Genomic DNA, 16,191 nt, shown 5'->3' on the forward strand with positions numbered 1-16,191 from the left:
CCATATCTTCGTTCATCCATTTACTTCTCACATATACTCTCGACGCAAACGCCAAAGTCAAATTAATCAATTATCACCAATCACCAAACGATTCTCTCTCACCACTACCAAAGTTCGTCTGCCGCCTCGGTACGCCTTTGCTGGACTTCTCCCGAACACACCTTTCGCCACGATTATCCGCGGAGCTCTTCCACCGAAATGAAACAGAGACGCTGTATCGTCGCGCGGCGCGCAGCGCGATGCCTTCGTCGTAGAAAAATTTGGTGATTTTCTCGTTCTTATGAGTTCAATCTGTTCGTTCTTATGAGGTTCGTGTCGCGAAAGCGGCGGCTATTTCTGCGTTTAGCGAAGCATATTGTAGGAATTATATGTCTTGGTTTCGATCCTGGTCCTTTCACATTTTTTAGTTTCTTTGCGGTGGTAATTTGAAGCGTCGCGTGACAGCGGATGCCTATACTTCCGTCGAGGCAAGGTTACGTCTATTCTGGCGTATATTTTATTTGCAAATGAATCGAGGAGTTAGACTTTGAAATATACATAGAAAGGTCAAGAGTGTAAGATATTTATTCAAGAGAGAAATGACCGTTCAATTGCAATTTATGCAGAAGATTTTTTTGTATAGTATGTACTATTTGACTAAACTGTTAATTGTGGTTCATTTAAAAAATTTATCAAACGAAACGTACCACATAATTATAGGCTCACAGTAGCTTTCACGTTGTTGCTAGCAACTGAACGAAGACGCGACAAATTATCATATTTATATATTTCTAATTTCTGTAATTTTCAATAATTTCTATAATTTCTAAGTTCTATAATTTCTAATTTCTATAATTCCTAGGTTCTATAATTTCTAATTTCTATAATTCCTAATTTCTATAATTTCTAATTTCTATAATTTCTGATTTCTATAATTTCTAATTTATATATTCCTAATTTATCTATTCCTAATTTCTATAATTTTAAGCTTATACATTCCTAATTTCTGTAATTTCTATAATTTCTATAATTTCTATAATTTCTATAATATCTATAATTTCTAACATAGAAATATAAAAACACGACGTTTAGTCAAGTATTTGTTCGAGCGTGAAGAATATAAAAATTACTCCGAGTCAATAATTATCCATCCACCCGCGCGTTGATCCGCTGCGCGCCTCGCGCGATATTCTCAAGAGACATATTTCTCTCTCCATTCGACTCCCGATCTGCTTCGAGGTACACACCCGCGTATAATCGTCGAGAGGTGCAGGCACGAGGCAGACGTTGTTTTTTCCGACCAATGCACCTCTGGGTATCTCTTCCCCCTTTTATGAAACGAGCTGTCTAAGTGTGTTACTTGATCGTTGGGTTTCTTGTCTCGACACACTCTCTCCCCCCAAAAAAAAACCTCTCACCGAGACACACAACCACCTTTTGATATCTCTGTTCTGTGTCCCCCATATACCCTCGCCCCACCACCCAAGGAATGAACATCTCTCTCTCTCTCTATCTATCTCTCTATCTCTCTCTCTCTCCGTTCTTTTGTCTCGATCCACCGACACACGTCTTACCCAGAATGATCCGCGAACGACCGCCCCGCGTACGACACCCTATTGTTCGTGTTCACACGCCCCGGCTCCCTTCGAAATAGAGCTTGGTTGTTACACACCTACCCGACCGAATCAAAGTTTTACGTTTTTTTTTTTATTTTTGGATATGATCGTCTAACCGCCGCTGGTTCACTTTTAACCGTCTAATCTAAACGAGAGCTGGCTTGTCTGATTGATCCATCCCCTCGTCCGTGTAGAGCTTAGAGTTTGGCTTCATTCTTCATTAACCAGGTCCAAGTTCCGCGGGAACCTCGTCTCGTCCCGGCAACGAGCGACGCGTTGTTATGTGTTATATTTCATAAATATATATTGTATCAATCGCACAGTCCTTCGTAGAAACTGATTATCCAAATAATATATTTCAACGATTCTCAGAGAAAATTAACTTTGCAGACGATTCAGATTCGGTGAAAATTACATAGCTTGATTTAGAGGATGGAGAAGGGTTAACCCCTTGCCGTACTATTTTCTTCATAGCTACAGGGATAAGCACTTTTTCTATTGTAATAATTTCTTGGAAGAAAAAGAGAAAATATTTATTGCGTTTCTCTACATTTACTTAAATCGTTAATTGATAGACGATAAATAATAAATAGAGATAATAGAAAACCTTATGACGAGCCAGAATCGTGAAAATGCGGCAAGGGGTTCACTTGTAACGGGAAACTAATTTTCTTGTGTCTATACTGTAGCAACCGTTGGCATCTTCGTGTCGGCTTTTTATATTTTTCAAAGATTACTTCCTCCAGTTTCTTTTGCCGATTACCGCTACTTATCTCAACTGATAAAAATTAGAGAAAATAGGGTCTACAAAAGAGGTTAACTTACACCTGTCATAACCTGACATAACCCTCCAAAATATTAGGTCACCCGCTGATTCAGTATAAATCGTAATTTCCTATACAGTAATTTCCTATATTTCAATACAAAGAAGCTACTGCTATAAATTTTTTGAAATCCATAGCAAGTTCTCTATCGTTTCCCCAGCTCGCATAACAAGGCGACGTTCGTTGCCGGACGACGCGAGAGCCGATCCACGGGGGCACGCGTCGCGACCGCTTTCACTCGGTGATCGCATCCTCTCGTTTAGCATTTTCTTCGTTCCTCGCGATCGCGTTTGGGAATCGTTTCGCCGTCGGTTTAGAACGCCGCGGTAGACTGTCACGGTAGCGTGTAGGAGAGACGATCAGCAGGCGGTGTCCTTCCGAGGGATCTACGAACATCTTCTGAAGTCACTCTCGCGCGTAATTCGACAGCATTCGACCGCTTTGATGGAAAAGCCTGGCAACTCTAACCTCCAAAATTTATCCGATTCTTATGCAATAACTATAACGACGCGTAAAGCGTGTAGAATTTTAGATTTAAAGTGAGATTTAAAAAAGCGTATTTGCCAAATAATTTTGCATCGAGGCAGTCAATTTGCATCAAGTCATTCGCGTTTCGCAGACGAGTGTGACCGGGGGGAGACGAGACGAACTAGCTTGGAGAAAAGCGAGATTGTCTCTTGCACCGTTTCACGAGAGATTCTGCGATGACATTCGACGATCGACGCAAATGTTCATCACGCCCTTGGTCTTTCGACTTTAGCTTTCGTATATCTTCGTTTATTTCTGGACGTCTACGAGTTTCTTTGTCTCTCTTTTACACTTTCTCCCTCTTTCTTGTCTCTTCTCTTCTCTCTTTCTCTCTCTCTCTCTCTCTCTCTCTCTCTCTTTCTCACTTTCTCTCACTTCATTCGTCGACTCTTATCCTCACTCTCTCACTGTTTCTTTTTCTCTCTTACTCTCTCTCTCTTTCTCTAACTGTCTGTCTTTCTTCCTTTTTCTTTTTGCCTTCACTTCGCTGCTCGAGACTCTGTGTAGCTGAGAAACGATGTTTTTGAAGAACACACGAGAAAAACTTGAATAGACACGCAAATAGATAGATTAAATAAATAGCAACGACTCGTTAAACATTCGTAGAACAACGAATAGAGAAATATATCCGCGTTGACGGGATGACATTGACAGCACGCGACGCACGTGACGATACGGTCAGGTAGCGTCGTCGAGGTTATAATATACTATACACAACCAACAACCAAACACACGCAGGCTTCGTGGTTTTATAAAACCGATGGTAGAGGATTGTTTGACAAAATTGCATGCTTGTGCCGGCTGAGCGTTGCAGTGGTGTGTCGCTATATTAACACGAGAGAAAGGAAAAGAAAGAAAGAAAGAAAGAAAGAAAGTAAGAAAGTAAGAAAGAAAGTAGGAAAGAAAAGGCAGTCCCGTGAATTCTCGTAAATCTCGAGCACCGACGGGATTCAAAAAGAGCGTGAAAGAGAGGGAAGGAAATCGAGTCCCCTGTGGCCGGGAAGATTTTTTGCTTTCGTCGAGGGAAACTCGTTTCCCATGATAGCCGCCATAACTAGATTCGATCTACGCGCGCGACACCTTTCGACCGTGATCGAAATCGAACTGTTCGCTTTGCGGAAAGAAAGTCGACTTTGGCCAACTGTTGCGTTAGTTATGATCTTTGTTATTTAAAGCAGCCGTCGGAATATTTTCTGGTATTTTTAACCCCTTGCACTACGAGTCCTTTCACGCTGCATTGATTAGCATTTATTTGCCCTTAACATTTTTCTTAACCTCTTGCACTATGACTCATTCCACGCTGCGTTAATTAGCTCTTATTTGTCCTTCATATTTTTCTCAACCCCTTGCACTATGACTCATTCCACGCTGCGTTAATTAGCTCTTATTTGTTCTTAATACTGTCCTTAACCCCTTGCACTATGACTCCTTTCATGCTGCGTTGATTAGCACTTATTTGTTTTTAATATTTTTAATAATAGGACTAAACCATTGTTATTTCTTCTGCTGTTTTTATTTAATTTAATTTTTAAACTTTGATCACAGAAGAATTAAATTTGATTTCGATTTAAAAGAAATTAATAATATTAATATTTAGTAGATTTTGCATGAAAGCCTTGTCATGAGTCTGGCTCATTCTTACAGAGCAAAGGGTTAACAAAACCAAATAATTTTTGTCTTTTGTATTAGCTTTATTTACTTCCGTTTCTAGACTTTAATAACAGAAGAATTCAATTTAATTTCGATTTAGAAGAAATTAATAATTTATTAATTTAGTAGATCTTATATGGAATCTTTATCATGATTCCGACTCGTTATTATAGTGCAAGGGGTTGATAGGATCAGATCATTTTTGTTTCCTGTATTGTATTTAATCACCCCCGTTTATGAATTATAATAACAAAAGAATTCAGTTTGATTTCGATTTAGAAGAAATTAATAATATTCATATTTACTAGATCTTGCGCGGAAACACGAGTTTGACTTATTATAGTGCTTGGGGTTAATTTGAAAAATCTCCTCTACAGGTAATAACTAAACAGTGGATTTCTATACTTAATAAAAATTGCCCGCGTCAATTACGAGTAATAGAAACTAAATAACAAATTCTTTCTGCAATCTCTACGACGAGGAAAAATTTGTTTTCTTACTCATTATTAAAATTTCTATTAAATTCCAAATCAGGTAGAAAGCTCGTTACACCTTTATAGCATAGATAATATTCTCCGGAGAATAAATTATATAAACAGCCACAGTTTTCAATAATTTGATAAATTTAACTTACAATTTGTAAGTTAATAGCAGGATGTTATTCGACTGTTAGAAAGTTCGCAGTCCGATAGCCCGAGTTGATTACACGAAGTACCTCAGGTGCAAGTGTACCATGAAAGCAAAATCGATATCACAGTTTTCTTTCCCCCTGAATGGTCTGTTTCCGCTATGACGTCGCTTAACCCTTTCGCTGCGGAGCGCATTACTGAGTAATTGATACCGAGGTACGGAATGCTAATAAGTCGTTTCTTGTTCAATAAATACAATATTTATTATAATTAGTAATATCATTTTGCTTTCCAAAATAAAAATCGTTTTTAGTCATAATTGTTTTGTAATCATAATTTATTATTTTAATCACGATAGTCAACTGTTTGTTGATTAACAAAAGTGTCTCATGTATGGAAATAAAAAAGCACGGAATAAAAGTATATATTATGGTACGAACGTATATTGTATACACTCTTCGTATATAAATGGTCATTCTTCGAGGGCGTATACGTCCGTCGGTGCGAAAGGGTTAATTGAATTAGTCGTTGTCGTTAGCGTTCCCCGTAGTTTTAAAATCAGGTTCTAGATCTCGCGCGCCAGTTTCTTTCGCGTTAGAAATTTTCATGGAATAATACTACCGTACTTAATAACACCGTGCATAATAGTATCGTATACCATTCGTCATAAACCATCAGAAAAGAATAGGTTAGGTTACATAATTAAAAACCTTAAACTCCGGCACCGACTTTCTTTTCGCACACGCAGAATTTTAGCATAGTCCCGTTCTCGGTGTTTCGTCGAGCTTGCACCGTTGCTTTCCGTAGGTTTTTCTGTCTCTAGCACCTGGTAACCTTTCCCGTATCCCCGATAATCGGGGATGAAAACGTTAGAAACGCGCGCGCGTGCGCGTGCGCAAGAAGCGAACAGAGAGACAAAGCACAGCGAGAAGCAGAGAGTTCGACGCTCGAGAAGAACGTTGCAGTGGCCGATCTAGACGATTCTCGTAGCGTAGTTTAGGTTATGTTTAGGTTATCCTTTAGGCGGCAGTTTCGTCGTTGCACACAATTTAGTCACGCAGTAGACCGAACAGAGTTAATTAAATCAGTCTTAAACGTATAAATGTAGTCGAACGCGCGTTGTAGCTCGCCGCGCGTATCGATCGCTTGTTCGCCACTACACGCTCCCCGACAGTGATCCACGCACACTCATAAACCCACATCGACGCGTAAATGACCTTGGTGTAATTTTCAAACGCTGGCTGTAACAAGCGTGAATTACATAATAATTCCGTATGCGCAATCGCGGACCAAAAATATATTATCGAACTTACTACAAAAATGTATTAAATAATGTTATCTGATTTTGGGAGGAGGATTGGCAAAGCGACAGCTGTTCGTCGCAGACCTGTCCTCTGGAAACTTACAACACGTCACAATCGAAAGATAAAGGGTTCTCGAGGTTGTACGAAGTAAATATTTCCTTTGCAAAAATTCAATCCGCGGCTATTAATTGTTCTGTTTTTTTCGTAAATTTTTGTAAAGGAAAAAGTTGCTTCGAATCGCCTCGGGAATCCCGCATCTCTTGATTACTAATTTTTACTAATTTTTGGGACACCCTGTATGCGGACGAGCTTCGAAAGAGATTTTTATAAACGTGTTCCCCGATGAGTTGAATTAATTGCCGAGTTTTCCGATTTTGCTTCTCGCAACTTTCTCGTCGTTCTGATTTCTCGAAAGACACGAGTTTAAGTTTAAGAAGAGTTTTAGCCTCTGTTAGATAACGATGGGAGTCAGCGGGCAGCTGTGCCTTCGTAGAATAGACTAGCCATCGAGGAGCCTACGATTTCGAATCGATCTTGCTGGGTTCTCGCAGGAACGCGAACGCGGGTCCCCGACGCGGTTTCATTGATGTTTCAGCGGAATCGTCCGAATGCCTGAAAAGATTCGCGTGATGATTCACGCGTTCGCGATGCAACTCTATAGCCTGCACCGACGTCTCCTAACAGCTGATGATAGCGTCTGGGTTCGACGATCCTGGAAACGATAACAGATGACGAACGATAACGGATAACGAGTGATAACGGTTGACGAACGATAACGGATGACGAACGATATCGGAGACTGTCGTGATAGAGAACTCGGACATTGTCTCGGTGGAACAGACGCGGTTCGTCCCGACGATCGAGGATCGATCGGTCGCGCGAGCGTAGTCCAACGAGGCCCATGGGTGCATTGCCGTGAGAAACAATCGAGCACAGGTGGGTTGGATGGATGGCGAGGGCTTAGTTCACGATTCAGTAAACCTTCGCCGAATCGGAAATCGAGATCCGAAGGGAGAAACTTGAAGAAACGCACGCACGAGCGAATCGACGGAGAATTGGAGGCGGTCGATCATCGCGGAGAGACGAAAGGGTATATACATATATATCGACGAGCGATCGATTTTGGGCTCGATGCGACGATCAGGCAGGAACCGATACGAAATCGAGTTTCGTGGAGGGGGAGGACCGCGTGGAAATTTTCGTAGACAGGACCAGGGTGTAAGAAGGAGCGGTGGGTGGTAGCCCACCCTAATTTTCTGTCACGCCAAATAATTTCGCGAATTTCTTTGACATATGATATTTTATTTGCGAAAGTGTGATCCTTGCAATAGCGTTAACGTAGCGGATACCATGCGTACGGCATAAACTCTCACTGACATTAAGAACGCTTCTCTAGAGTACATACGAAGGGGGCTACATCAGATCGCATCGGTAGAATTAACCCTTACCGGACGACGACTTTTCTGATTAAACGAGGAACCAGGATGAGGCGATTTTCTCAATGTGTCGACTGTCTTGTATATAAATTATTTTAATTTGTATGTAATACAAATATAATTTATATACGATTATATACAACTATATAAAATTATATACAACTATATACAATTATATACAACTATATAAAATTATATACAACTATATACAATTATATACAACTATATACAATTATATACAACTATATAAAATTATATAAAGCTATATACAATTATATACAACTATATAAAATTATATACAACTATATACAATTATATACAACTATATACAATTATATAATTTACACACAAATTAACTTAACATAAACACCGCGCGTCGGCTCTGACTCGCGAAACACAGCGGCGACTGAGAATCGCCTGTCTCGTCCGTTAAGGTTATGTCAGGTTATGTCCTGACAGGGTTAAGGGTTAAAGTCGGTCCATCTTCTCCTTCTTACGCCCTGAATAGGACGAAACAGGTATATCAAAGATGAACGAACGACGAACGAGAAACGCGAGATCGTTGAAAGGTTACGTTCGCTGTCAGCTTCTCGATTGTTCCCCTAGCCCCCCCCCCCCCCCCTAGCCACACCCTAGCAACTAGGCCTGTGTTAGATAACAACCCCCCTTAGCCCGCTACAGCCCGTTAGCCCAACCCCCCACCACCCCAACCACCGCCCCCCTCTCGCCCCGAAAGAGAAAGAAACGAAAGAATAACGGAAGTGTTACTTACCACCGCCCATTAAAAAATACACTCTCGACTCCAGAAGCGAAACTAGCAGACCACCTCACGATTAATGCTACTTTGTATATTTTTTTGTTTTCTCTTACCGTCTGTCTGTCTCACGATCCCGTGTTCCCCGCTGTGCTCGCTCGCCCTGCTCACCTGCCCTCAACCAACTACGTAAAAAGTACGTAGTGAAGTGTGTGATTGTCGCCATTAAAACGATCGGCAACATTATGTTGGTCACCTATCTCCTACAGTTCATGTTCGCTGTTATCGGGGTACAGCTGTTTAAGGTAAAGCCAACCACCAAACCACTTAGAACGTTTAAACTAAGCCGACTCTTCGAGAGAACTCTTCTTCTTCTTCTTCTTCATCTTCTTCTCCTTCTTCTTCTTCTACTACTGCTACTAGTACTATTACTTCCTCTTCTAATTCTATACTTCCGTACCTATCTCTCTTTCTCTCACCTTCCTTATTCTCTCTATACGTCTCTCTTCTCTCTACGCCTCTCTTCTCTCCGTCAATCTTCTCTAACGTTTCTCTTCTCTTTACGTCTCTCTTCTCTCCGTCTCTGTTTCTCTCTTTTCTTTTCCAACTTTGTTTTTTCGTCTGTTCTATGTTCATTGGTTTATATCTGTCCTTCATTTTTCCGTTGTTTTTTTTTTCTTCTGCTCCATCTCTTCTGACTTTCTTTCCAAGTTTTTCTGTTCTTTCGTCGTCGTTGCTCTTCGTCGTCGTCGACGCCAGGCCGACGGTACCGCGTCACAAAACCGGAAGCTTCGTACGTTGCGCGTGGAGCCGCGCGGACCCGGAAATCTGAATTTCCCTTCGCCGGACACGGGGTGCGCCGGCGATCCGAGAGAACTGTTTCATGGTGAAAGTCGTTTGCTTGAACCGCGCAGTGTACAGGGAAAAGTGAATCGGCGAACGGATACGCCAACCCCGTGTCCGGCGAATCGCTGCACGCTGATACCGATCGCAACCTCCACCACCCCTCAGCCACCCTATCACCTTCCGACCTCTTCCTGCTAGACTCTCTCTCTCTCTCTCTCTCTTTCTCTTTTCGATCCTTTGGCTCCGCGGAGGAGAATATCGACGATTTTAGCGACAAAACTTTCAACGACCAGCGAGGGTTCCGTATTCGTCGGCAATGATGATCGATCTAAAACACTGGTCGACGAAAATGAAGTTTGAACGTGAATATTTAAGGCGAATATTTAATTTGAGGAGTTTTATATTTTTTAAAAGGACCTTGAAGTATATTTAAAGGATGTTTATACTTAAATTATCTGGGTTATTATTAAATCTGCTTTGAGAATTAGGGATCCGATGTGAGTATAATTATCCCAGCTGACAGAGCGGACGTTCCGAAAATCGTAGACAAAAGTTGGATTTTGTTTTCAATTAACGGAATAAAATAGTTGTACGTAGACTTGAAAGCCGCTAATTCCTGCGCAATTATTTTATTTGATTGTTCGACAACGAAATCGTCTTTCTAAATTTTCTCTTATCATTTTCTAACATAAAACGTCCGCTTTGTCGCCTAACATAATTAGATCCTCGCTTTGGAACCCTAATTCTCAAAGTGAAACCAATACCCCAGAAAATTGCTGCTTTTAGAGCACCTCGGGTTTTTTATACAGTCGGTGACGCTAAAAATCGTCCGGCACCGTGCCTTTCCTAGTTTAGTTTATAGAATATTTTTTATAAATATTTGTTTTAAAAATACGTGACCGAGCCGGAGTTTCGATAATTTTAGAAGAACTGTAGAGCAGCCGTTGTCATTATTTTCAGGTTCGAACTTACAGCAAAACAAAGTCTCGAAATCGTAAATTAATATTCCTTTGGAATTATCCGAAACACAATTGTTAGATTATTGTACAATTGTTAAATTGTTTTCTGCGACAATATTCGTGTCGACCAGTGTATCGATGATCAAGACGGCCGGTGAAAAGACGTAAACGGGTGGGGATGGATAGTTTCTTCGCGCCGTCTTCGAATATGGCGAAGGATGGGCGATATTTTCTTCCGCGGTCGCCCTTTGCGCCGTCGAATACACCCTCGAGAGCACGGTCACGCGCTGTACAAATATCGACGGTTCACCAAGTGAACCTGTTCACCGAGAGAATCAGCCGGCGCTGCAATAACGACTTGTCCGAGAGTAACACCACGTATACACACGCACATAGACACACGGATACACAAGGCTTGCCAGATGAGACGCGCCGAGGAGCTTTGCGTACACGTCGAACTCTCTCTCCGGATAGAGAGAACACCGCTTCGCGCAGAGAGGCATGCGAATTGTCGCTGTGTCGTGTATGGCCGGAGAGACAAAGCTTTGATCGTAGTGCATGGTCGTTGTGCCGTTAACGCGTATTATACCGAAACCACGAGTCACCGCTGCCGGCATGGCAATTCAACCCGACTGTTCGATCTACCCCTTTAGCCGACTTGGTCTTCCTCTAATTATTTTTTCGAATAATTCGAGCCGTCGCTCGAACCGACTCTCCAAGATCTATCGACTTTACATGTTCTAAAATACAATGCTAGTTCTCACGTTCGTATTAAAACAATTGTTTCAGCGCGCAGGGGTACACATTTTTCCGACATGAGTGTTAACCCTTTGCTCGAAGCTATTTTAACCTATTAGCCACGATGCGCCACTATCAGTGGCTTTCGCGAATGTTTCGAGCTTTACTCAATTGTTTTATTAATTATTAAAGTAAACTCTTTCAAAACTGTGAAGGAGCTTGTACTTCATACAGTAATAATTCAACCCTCTTTGCTCGATGCTTCGAATCAACAAATTGCGTTTCATTGGCAATGCCGCGTTTCAAAGAAATCTGTCTTTCGAAGCGAACAAATGGAATTCGAAGATTTCAAATGGTGTAAGAATGGAAACTATCATCTCTCAAAAATATATTCATCTTTATCATGTCATTAATGGACTAGACTGAGGATTCGATTCATTTCCAACAAAAATGGGTGGGTGGGACCGGAAACAATGAAAAGATGAGTAGACCAACAATTTTGGTGTGCCAGTTACAGCTTATTAAAATTATTAAACGAAGAAAGAGAACTGTACTTGACCAATCTATCTTGCAATCGATGCAGAACATTTCTATGTTACATAAATATTCATAACCTAGTAAATGACAAAAGTCTCGCTACTTGCGAACAGAGACACTGTCGAGATTAGCTCGGCAATTCGCACCAAAATCATCGCTGCCATGTCGCTCGCCAAGATTCGGAGACACCAGAACCATCCGGGAACGTAGAACGATTGTGCATATAGCGGTAGACGAGTAGTGTAGCTTGTTGATAGTTCGCACGGCACAATTAGAAAGTATCTCGGTGTCTCGTGGTTGCGGTCCACGCGAGCAGCAGCGTGAACAGCCAGCTGCATGACGCCACCCCGCTTCCTTTCGTTCCATTCGCAAAACTGTACTAACTGTGAACGTTGATCCAGCGATCGAACAAACGAGGGAACAAGCATCCTCCATCACCGCGAGATCTCCGTTGTTCCATGCTAAATTTCAGCTAGGAGACCAATCGCGTCGCGTTCGTCTTTAGCGTCTTAGGAGGAACCGGTGAATTCGTCGAAGAAAATCAATCTTGCGTTCACCTCGGCTTCGCGAGCATCGTAAACGGAACGAAAGTCAGCGGAAATTTGCGGACGGATTCTCCTCGCAACGTGTTCTCCGCGGTTGCAACTCGCTCCACGATGGAGCGGACCTAACGATCTTCGTAGCGCCGGGGATGCTGAAAAGGAGAACGATGAGTCGGTCGTAATTTTGTGCGTTCATAGATTCAGTCATTCGAGAAAATATAGCATTACTGATAACTTGAAAAATATAGCATTGCTAATTACTTTAAAAATATAACGTTACTTATAACTTTAAAAATATAGCATTACTAAATAATTTTGTGGTTATAAAACTATCTCGAAAACTATCGAGTAGTCGCACGTGTAATACCATATTTTCTTAAAATGACAAATAATTGTACAAGAAAGTTCGCAAAATAATTGAAAGATCATTACGCCCGTTCCATCGTACGACGCATTCAGTCGGATAAATCGGCCGACGAGCGAACCACAGGTCGGAAGGTAGATCGTTCTTCCTAGACGGCAGGCGAGAACGTTTTTCCCGGACTCTCGATCCCACTCGTGCACGATCCACGTCGCCTCGATCGGCGCAGGCGAAACGAGACAGCCTGCACATGAATATCTCTTGTACATATATACATATTGTGTATATACCTGTATATACATAATGTTCTGTATTACATATTGTGCACGCCGAACGGAATGCTTCTGTCTCTGTCACCTCTCTCCATATACATACATGTATATACATTTATTTCTTTCATCTTTCCTTTACTTTTTGCTCGTCCACCCGCTGCTACTGACATTGCTCCAAAAAGCTAGTGAATGGCCAATTAACCATCGAACGGTCGAGCGAGGACGATCGCAGTTCCCTCTGTGATCTGTTTCGCATTGTTTTCACGTAGAGAAGAACCTTGGTGGGGGAACAAAGTGGATCGACTTACGCTCGACCGATCGCGCTTTTAAGACGTCTCTACGCTCCGCCGGTATGCCACGCATTAATAGGTCTCTTGTATTGTGTAGGGGAAATTTTTCTATTGTACCGATGCATCGAAAATGACGCAACACGACTGCCAGTAAGTCATCCTTCCTGTACACGCCGAGGAGCACGGTGTTCGTTCAACTAGAATTTGCTGGAACTACTGGAATCGAAACGATGATCCGTATTTCTTATTCAGCTTCATCCGCCAGCAATGATAAACGCGTAGAGTTGCACGAACACACCGTATTCCTTGGCGATCATCGATCGGATTATTTGCGACAGCTTGACCGGGCCCTGATCTCATTTCCAGGGGCACGTACCTCGAGTTCGACAACGGGAACATCAACAAGCCGGTGATGAACGAAAGACACTGGAAGCAGAATCATTTCCATTTCGACGACGTAGCGAAGGCGATGCTGACGCTGTTCACCGTCTCAACGTTCGAGGGCTGGCCGTCGTAAGTAAGCTCGGGATCTCGTCTCGTCTCGTCGCAACAAGCGACTCCCTCTATTCTCGATTGTCTTCTCGCGCGTGAATACGGCAACCGGATGTTCAAGGTTATGTGACGAAATTAGCTTCGCGTCGCGAGTATACCTTATCTTCTAAGAAACAAAACAAAAAAATCATCCGGAGCCAGTGTCCGGTGCGCATCGCTTAGCGTTTTCTCTCCCAACAGATTGCTAGAAGCGTCGATCGACTCTAACAAGGAGGATCATGGACCAATTCATAATTTTCGGCCGATAGTGGCCGCGTACTACATCATTTACATCATTATCATAGCATTCTTCATGGTGAACATCTTCGTTGGTTTCGTTATTGTCACTTTCCAGAACGAGGGTGAGCAAGAGTACAAAAACTGCGAGCTCGACAAGAATCAGGTAAGCCAAGTCCGTTCCGATTTATTAAACTACAGTCACGATCGATCGCTACTTTTCTATCTGCGATCGCGGGAATGCAACAGAAAAAAAAACCAACAAGCTCGTATTTTCCCTCCTTCGTAAAATTCGATCCGACGCTTGGCGGATCTGTCTGTGATGCGTTCTCTGGTTAAATGTGCAGCGAAACTGCATCGAGTTCGCGTTAAAGGCGAAACCAGTGCGGCGATACATACCAAAGCATCGAATACAGTACAAAGTTTGGTGGTTCGTCACCTCCCAGCCGTTCGAGTATACCATTTTCACTCTGATCATGATCAACACGGTCACGCTCGCGATGAAGTTCTACCGTCAGCCGGAGATCTACACGGAGGCGTTGGACGTACTCAACATGATCTTCACCGCGGTGTTCGCGCTCGAGTTCGTCTTCAAGCTCGCCGCGTTCCGGTTCAAGGTACCCACAGACATAAGGAGACTCTCCTCTTCATCGCTGGATACCAAATCGTCCCATAAGATACATTTACAATTAGACCGTGGATTTTACGTTTTTACAAAAAAAGGAGACCAGTCTATAAATCGTCTTCTTCAATATCGTCAAAATAAATATTGTTCAATTATTTTATAATAACAGAAATATTTACGGCCGAATGACCGGTCGGTGAAGTGCTGAATTATTAAAATTTGTATAGAAAGGCAGAGATTTCTGATACACGCCTGCTTAAGATCCACGGTCTATTTATAATATTCTTCACAATGTCTTTAATTCGCGTAAACGTGAACGTCACGCATACACGCTCACGCAGCTTCGTGTTTCAATCAAATACATCTCGCAGCGCAGTTTCAAAAAATGTGAATAAAGGCGGAAATAAAGTTTGCCTAAAACAATGATGTAGACGGCAGAGTAATGAACGAAGCAAACTTATTGGGACGATTTAACGAAGCCGTGTATCTAAAGCGAAAATCTTGTCGTAGAATTACTTTGGCGACGCGTGGAACGTGTTCGATTTCATCATCGTCCTCGGAAGTTTCATCGACATCGTTTACTCGGAAGTCAACGTAAGTAGTACAGTACCCTAGAAGAAAGAGACGGCAATGGAAATGAATTAAACAACAATGGAAATAATAATAATAATGTACTGACGTTCCTAGCCCGGTGCAACCATCATTTCCATCAATTTCTTTCGACTGTTCCGAGTGATGCGACTCGTGAAACTGCTGAGCAGAGGGGAGGGTATTAGGACGCTTCTCTGGACCTTCATCAAGTCTTTCCAAGCTCTGCCCTACGTAGCACTACTCATTATAATGCTATTTTTTATTTACGCTGTAATAGGTATGCAGGTAAGGGAACAACACGCGTATTTAAGATGAAATAAAGCCAATTCGAAGGTCGCAGAGATCGAGATATGATACGAGTTTTTGTTGCAGGTCTTTGGGAAGATTGCAATCGACGACGCAACGTCGATAGACCGAAACAACAACTTCCAATCGTTCCCGCAAGCCGTGCTGGTCCTGTTCAGATCAGCTACGGGTACGTGGCAAATAATAGCGCGTCGTGCTTAAGAGCTTATGTCGAGGTTAACCGCGGCTTTGTTTATGAGTTATTCATGAAATATACTTGGCCAACGAGAGGTGAAATCAGCTGGCGCGAGATCGCATTTTTCATATGGAAAAAGATGCTTAAAGTGACATGTTGCTTCGATATTAAGAAATTGGTGTCTAAGTGCCCAAACTTTCGGTCAGCAGTGTAACTATAATAATGATGTAAGAACTATATTGATCGATTGATGTGTACAGGCGAATCTTGGCAAGAAATCATGATGGACTGTTCCGCGCGACCGGGAAAGGTGAAGTGCGACAATAGCAGCGACGAGCGGGAGAATCCGAGTGGTTGTGGATCCGATATCGCGATTCCCTACTTTATATCTTTCTACGTTTTATGCTCGTTCTTAGTAAGTGGATCTAATCGTTGAAACTAGATGATAGAATATGCCAGCT

At 42.2% G+C, this 16,191-nt stretch overlaps 1 protein-coding gene across 3 annotated transcripts in view; it reads left to right on the top strand.

Annotated features, from left to right (window-relative positions):
- Ca-alpha1d (Ca[2+]-channel protein alpha[[1]] subunit D) overlaps nucleotides 1-16,191 on the top strand; it is a 56,465-nt gene that overhangs the window by 31,908 nt on the left and 8,366 nt on the right. For 2 of the 3 annotated variants that reach the window (XM_078184844.1, XM_078184843.1), the window contains exons 24-31: nucleotides 13,363-13,415; nucleotides 13,632-13,778; nucleotides 13,998-14,199; nucleotides 14,381-14,650; nucleotides 15,169-15,252; nucleotides 15,346-15,534; nucleotides 15,622-15,724; nucleotides 15,991-16,145. In XM_078184844.1, coding sequence (XP_078040970.1) covers nucleotides 13,363-13,415; nucleotides 13,632-13,778; nucleotides 13,998-14,199; nucleotides 14,381-14,650; nucleotides 15,169-15,252; nucleotides 15,346-15,534; nucleotides 15,622-15,724; nucleotides 15,991-16,145 — 1,203 coding nt within the window. Of the gene's footprint in view, nucleotides 1-8,917; nucleotides 9,026-13,362; nucleotides 13,416-13,631; nucleotides 13,779-13,997; nucleotides 14,200-14,380; nucleotides 14,651-15,168; nucleotides 15,253-15,345; nucleotides 15,535-15,621; nucleotides 15,725-15,990; nucleotides 16,146-16,191 lie in introns of all 3 variants that reach the window. The other variant, XM_078184845.1, reaches the window with a different exon arrangement.

Source organism: Augochlora pura, chromosome 7 (genome assembly GCF_028453695.1).
Source record: "Augochlora pura isolate Apur16 chromosome 7, APUR_v2.2.1, whole genome shotgun sequence".
NCBI classification, from domain to species: domain Eukaryota; kingdom Metazoa; phylum Arthropoda; class Insecta; order Hymenoptera; family Halictidae; genus Augochlora; species Augochlora pura.